General features: G+C 44.0%; 1 protein-coding gene across 1 annotated transcript in view; it reads left to right on the plus strand.

Moving 5' to 3' along the window:
• efna2a (ephrin-A2a) overlaps positions 1 to 5,655 on the plus strand; it is a gene marked incomplete at both ends in the record, with an annotated part of 81,171 nt that extends 75,516 nt beyond the window's left edge. Inside the window, 2 exons of the mRNA XM_083998382.1 lie at positions 3,455 to 3,520; positions 5,525 to 5,655. Coding sequence (XP_083854508.1) covers positions 3,455 to 3,520; positions 5,525 to 5,655 — 197 coding nt within the window. The remainder of the gene's footprint in view (positions 1 to 3,454; positions 3,521 to 5,524) is intronic.
• Between the last annotated feature and the right edge of the window lie 1,051 nt (positions 5,656 to 6,706).

Below are 6,706 nucleotides of genomic sequence, written 5' to 3' on the forward strand. Positions count from 1 at the left end.
GCAGGCGAGAGTCAGCGAGCTAAAGAGGCGAAACTAACAGCCACCTGATGTCACTGTGCACTTTTCCCAGTCGGCGCACACACACACACACACACACACAAACAGACACACACTCTTTTGTTTTCAGGCTCATGTAAGGATGGACGATGGCCCCTTCCTCAGTTGTATAGTTGCTGACTATAGTATTGTGTCTCCGGGACCCCTGGGGGTGTTGTCGATGCCACAAGATGAGTGTGTGTGTGAATACATGTATGTGTGTGTGTGTTGTGGAGGAGGAGGAGTTGGTGGTGGTGATGTGGTGGGGGGCTGGTTGTGGGGTCAGTTGTCAAGCAATTGTGAGTCCGTGAAAGGCCATGTCCATCATCCTGACTGACAGGCGCACACACATTTTTGTCTCTCGCTGTTGCTCACATGCACAGAAGAACATACACACACATACATACACACACACACATACATGCACATGCACATGCACAGGTCAGTATTGATGTGGAACGACTGTATGTGACAGTTTTAACCACCCAGTTCTTCCGATGAGTGTGTGTGTGTATCCTCTCCACTGATGCTCTGCACAGTAAAACGCATCAATCTTTGATGGTGATTTGTGGCCAGACCTGCACACACGCGCATGCATGTGTGTGTGTGTGTGTGTGTGTGTGTGCGCCTGTGTGTGTGTGCACTGCTGTGTGTATTTGTCATGCGGTTGACATGTTGACAGGTCTGCTCCACCTCTTACTTCTCCCAGCTGCCATCTGATGAGGTTGAGTGATTTTCAATGGGTTTTTCTGGAGACGCTGGATTGTGGATGTGCTGGGAAACAGTGGTGCTGGAAGAGCTGATAAGACTTTTTTTTTTAAATGACAAAAGTAAAAATCATCAGAGGGCATGGCGCAAAGGAAAGGAGGGGGAAAAGAGAGGTGGGGGGATATATATCTTTCCACCTTTAGCCCCTTTCTCCCCGTAGCATTGCCATTTTTCAGTCAAACAGTGGGGAAGCTGAGACAAAGAGGTACAACGGGACAGAAAACTGGATTTCACGCCAGCAGCGCTTCATAGGAGACCACGATGCACTTTCTCTGCGCACTGTTAGGAGTTGTAGGTGGAAGATTTGAAGAAATTTGAGGCAAAGGAAGTGGCCTATAGAGAAGGCATAAAAGGGTAAAAGGAGGTGAAGGGCAGAGAGAAGGATGGAGGAAGGGAGTGGTGGGTATAGAAAAAAAGGGAGGAGAGGGCAAGGGAGGGGTCAGATTTATTTCCTGTGCACTGTGGATCTTGATGATGGTCCTCTCTGGGGTCACAGTGGGCTCTGGCGATGCGGACTTCCTCAAGGGAGGAGGCCAATAGGTCTTCACACACACACACACACACTTCTGCAATGCAACCATCAGTGTGTGAGCGCATTCCTTTGCACATATGTGTGTGTGTGTGTGTGTGCGTGCATGTCGGCCACCATCTCCTTTCAGGTCTCCAGCTCTATTTCACATCAGAGTGAGGTGGGACTAAAAACCCAGATTCAATTTCGTTTACTTTACTTTGAAGTTTGAATCACAGTAAGTTTTAACATTTTTTTTCCATTTTTTCCATTTTTTAATCGGCATTGAGCTGCTGCAGCACGGTGGCTCTGTGGTTCGCGCTGTCGGCTCACGGCGAAAGGGACCTGCGTCTGTGGGGAATTTGCATGGATTTCACTCCCCATTCCAAAGACATTCAAGTCAGGTCGCTTTAACACTCGGTTATTTCCCTAAGGTATGAATGTGAGTGTGTCTGAATCCCAGTGTGCTGGCTCATCCCTCACAGACTTGTTTACATTGCCTCGAGTGCTTCACAAGTGAGTTCACAAGCTTGGAAGCATGGGTTTAAGAGAACTTAAAAGGACATAATATTAGAAACTCTCCAAATGCCCCAAGCAATAAATGTCATTGAAAATGTAATAGGCTTTATTAATGACTACATTATAACAAATTATTGCATATAACTTCAAAAAAAAAAACACACATCCTTGCTTTATACCCTTGATGTACCATCTCTGACATATTATACCTAGTGTGATTACAGTTTTGTAGCTGTGCTGACGATTGCCCTGTTAAAAAGAAAAGAAAAGGAGATGTGTCTTCACATATCTGCATCACACAAAAGGAGGTCAGCATCGACGCCCCGCACAGACCTCCAACTTCCAAGTTTCTGGCAAGGAACAGTCCAGAACCGTCCTCTGGTGGAGTCTGCAGATTAATTAATTCCACTGCGTCTTTGGTCTTATCTGGTTGTGTACTTGCCCAGTGTGTCTCCCTGCCATCCCATGAATAGGTACAGGAGCTTAAAGTGATTGGGGTGGATTATGTTGAGGTTTGGTGTCTTCCTGACAATTGCTATTGACTGTCCAATACTGGATTATCGACTGGGAGGGCTCCAAATCCCCCAGCAGCCTTGAAAGCCCCAGGTTCGCCGTGTGTCCGTTGGTTTTATGATATTTTAAATAATTGAGAATTTTGTTTGAGAGCATAGGCGCAACGAAATCACAATATCAACAGGAAGCGTAACAGCCGATATACGTAGCTGGATCCTGTATTATTACTTCGAGGATATTTTTCTTACTATCAACAAATCCAATGTGAAGGCCAAAACTAATCATTTGTTTATCTCGCAATACTCTCTGACTCTACTTCTCCGGCTGCAGCACTCAGCCCAGAGCTCATGAATTCCTACTGAAGACGTGAATCTTTAAAAAAATAAAATAAAATGGCTCAGAAATATAAAATTCTATCTTGTAAAAAAAACATTATACTTTTTCTAAATCTGCTGGGTGCTATGGTTTTTTAGCAAATATCACTCAAAGAGAAGTAAACTGTACATTTATCATGGACTATTTTCCGATGCGGATTAATCCATATACTTGCTGCTTTAATACAAGGACAGCAGCAGGACGATGCATGTGGGAGTGACTCAAAGTAAACGATGGTGCCAAAATTCATCATAATGACAGAACGTGTCATATCTTAGGGATAAAGAAATATGACATATCAGGCTTTGGCTCCTACACAATGCTTGTGAGTAGGATGGATTGTGTTAGTCCTGTCTCTTCAAGTGCCCTCTGTCAGATCTACTATTATATGCTGATTATTAATAAATAAATGTGTATTTAATTTGTTTACTTGACGATGACAGGATACATAATGGAGACAGAGAGGAAGGGGGATTGAAGTTAAAAGGGACCCACAGCTTGTTTTTTTTCCTACAAAGCAAACAAGTGGGTTAAACGACCCACGGTCACAGCAATCTCTCTGATTCCTTTACAGACCAACAACCCTGATAATAAGCCTCGTAGGCCTCAGTGACAGAACAATATTAGAAAAAAACAACTTTTATTAAATGTCCTCAATTACATTTTTGTAATCAGCAGCACAAATCGCTTTATCTCTCAACTAATCTCCTCTTTCAATCTCTCTGCTTTCTGCAGCGTCTCCTCACCCAAACCATGTGGGGCGGGCATGTCTAAAGCTGAAGGTGTATGTCAGACCTCCAGGTAAGTCACGCTCTAACTACACACCCACACTGGCACACAGACACACACTCGCACATGTACACGAAGGGTCCAGATTGGCTATCAAAGTAAAATTAGGGGGGAATAAGAGGTCTGATAGAATGCCCCGGCAACACTCTCTGCTCTGATTCACAGAAGCAGCCAGCCAACACTTTAACACCTTTGCACACACACACATGCTCATACACACATTCTGACACATTAACTCATACAAGCACACACGAGCGTGCACACACCTACACACACATGCACTGTGAAAAGTGCACACACATGCACACAGGCACAAAGTGGCATACGCACTTCACATCAAATCACATCACATCACACCGGGTGTGAGGGAGACCTTCTGTCCTTGTAGAAAGAGAACAGAGGAGGCTGAAAGTGCTCTTTAAAAAAAATGTAACCGAGCCTCAACATCACTCTGCTGGCGAGATTTACTCATAAGAAACTAAGGGAGCAATCTAATAATAAACCCATTGCATACAGTAGGAGTCTAATCTAATAATAGACACTTCATAATTTTAATAAAATTCTCCTTATGCATGAGCCGTGTGGTAAAAGATGAAGCATGACTTTTTTTTTTGCTCCCCAAAGAGCGTGCAGCCTGGTAAGATACTCTTTTGAAAAAAAGCTCCCTCATAGGCAGCACAGTGCTGACACAAGGAGCGCCAAGCCGGCCTACGATGGCGCCATTTAAAAATAACTCAACAGTTGATTGGCATGCATGTGGATCCGATTGCAGCGGGGGGATTACACCACACTTGCGTTATCTTTTAAGAATCTACTGTACCTGTACGTTTCCTTTTCAAAAGAGCGGATTCTACGTCTACGTGAGTTTTCCAACCCTATAAGCCAGACTAAAGAATCAAATTCGGGTAGTAACACGTCTCCCTAGATAATGACGGAGCTTTGAAGATCTTCGTACAAGGATGAGAGTCGGCCTTCGCAGCTTTCCAGGATCAGATCATTCCATCTTCTGCTGAGGGGGAAGGAAATTCTCTCCTCCTCCCTAATTACTGAAACAACATACATTATTTTATTCTGTCATTGCCGCAGCTCTCTCTCTGTCTCTCTCTTCTTAAATATTCATCTTTTTTCTTTTTTGTCTGCTGTTAAAGTAATCTGTCTGACATTGCAACTTCCATCTCATCTGTAAAATATTGTCACTAGAGTGATTTGCGAGCAGTTGCATGTGTGTGAAAGAGAGAGGATGTGTGACTTTGTGTGTGTGTGTGTGAGCATGTGAGCTGCTCCAGATTCCGAGTCTCTGTGATTAAACTGTAATTAGGTTGGTTAAACCCCCTGCAGAGCTCAGTTGCTGTCGTCTTCTCCTCCTCCTCCTCCCCCCTTTCCTCTCCTCATCCTTCTCTGCCATCTTCTCTCAGCCTCTCCTTGACTGTTGAAGGGTGAGATTTTTTGTGGTTTGTCGCTCACTTCCAACTTATCTTCCCCCCTTTGTCTCTGAACCCAATTCCCTGTTCCTGTTTACACTGCAAAAACTCAAAATCTTTCCAAGAATATTTGTCTTATTTCTTGTCAAAATGTCTAATTTCTAGTCAAAACTAATCTCTTTCCACAAAAAATTAACTTGTTTTGAGATCATTTTCACTTGTTTCAAACAAATTTTCACTTGAAATAAGTAGAAAAATCTGCCAGTGAAAGCAAGTTTTTTGTGCTTGTAATAAGAAAGAAAAACTTGCTCCACTATCAGATTTTTCTACTTATTTCAAGTGAAAATATGCTTGAAATAAGGAAAAAGTGTCTTAAAAACAAGCTACTTTTTATGTGATGAGTCTTATTTTAAGTATAATGAGATTTGTTTTGACTAGAAATGACATTTTTGACTGGAAATGAGATAAATATACATGGTAAGATTTTGAGTTTTGGCAGTGTATTCACGTCATCTTGTCTTTGTATCTGTCTCCGTGTCCCTCTCAGTTCAGATGTTTTGTCGTTTTTCTTTTCTCTCTCTTATTTCTGTTTCAGATGGGTCGGGATACGATTCTCCGGAGCCCTTCCTGACTGATGGAGGTCCAAGCTGGAGGCCGGGGTCGGTGGCGATGCCGTTAGCCCTTCTGACCCCTCTTCTGCTCCTGGGATTCTTCTCCTGGCTGTGACCCCTCTCCCCGGCCTCCTGGAGTTTCCACCCAGGGTTGCTGAGCTGGGCTGGCTGTCCCTCTAAAATCCACCACCCCTCAGGGAAGCCCTCTGTCTCCGTTCCCCTCCACCCTCTCCCACCTCCACCTCTATACGACGACCACCAACCACCCCCACTGCCAGCCTCTTCCATGGGCCCAGCCACGGACACCCTTCCCAGGCCTGGCTGAGAGGGCTGGGTCTTATTAAAGGGAAGGGTCCTGGGAACCTGCCCCCCTCATCTCTGATCCCCAGATTCTGGGTGGAACAGAACAGCACCTCTCAGCTGAAAAAAAACACAAGGGAAATGTCTCTGCACTCATATCAGGGGGTCCTTTTGATTTGACTATTGACTCTTGGCCACTGATGGGGTAGATATAGCCATGGCTATGATTAAACTTGTCGTTCCAGTGCAGTTCCTATCATCCAATCACTGCAGGATGCATTAAGCGATAGGCTTGAATGCACAAAAATTGGATTTTGCCCCACATTGCTATCTCATCCTCAAACCAAGAATTGGAAGTGGCCGAGCTTGCGTTGTAATTGGAATTCTATACAATCTGGATGAATTCCAGCCACAACGAGAATAAGAGCGAATGCATGGAGATGAAGAGGAGGAAGGAAGCCTGGCGTGGTGTTCAGAAAAGAAAGAAAGAGAGGAGGGGGGGGGGGAAACAATGCAGGCACAGATTTGAATAAATACATCCATATGGGAAATGTAATAATATATGTGTTGATATTTCCAGACCCAGTTTAGATTCACAGCAACGTGATATAAAAATCCTACAGTTTGATTTTTTTTTTATTATTATTATTATATGAGGAGCTCAGATATCAAATAATGACAAGTATAACCATAGCCTGTTTGAGTAGGAGGGTAGGGTGTATGTATGTGTGTGGGGTGGGAGCGGGGTGTTCTCGGTGGGTTTGGTGAGGTGTATATTTTCAGGTGGGATGTGTTTTGTCTTATTCATGTTTCTAAACAAAGCATTTATCACAGCCTGGCCAGCACAGGCGTCTTCAGCACTGTCT

Source organism: Trachurus trachurus (genome assembly GCF_905171665.1).
Source record: "Trachurus trachurus genome assembly, chromosome: 22".
Lineage (NCBI taxonomy): Eukaryota > Metazoa > Chordata > Actinopteri > Carangiformes > Carangidae > Trachurus > Trachurus trachurus.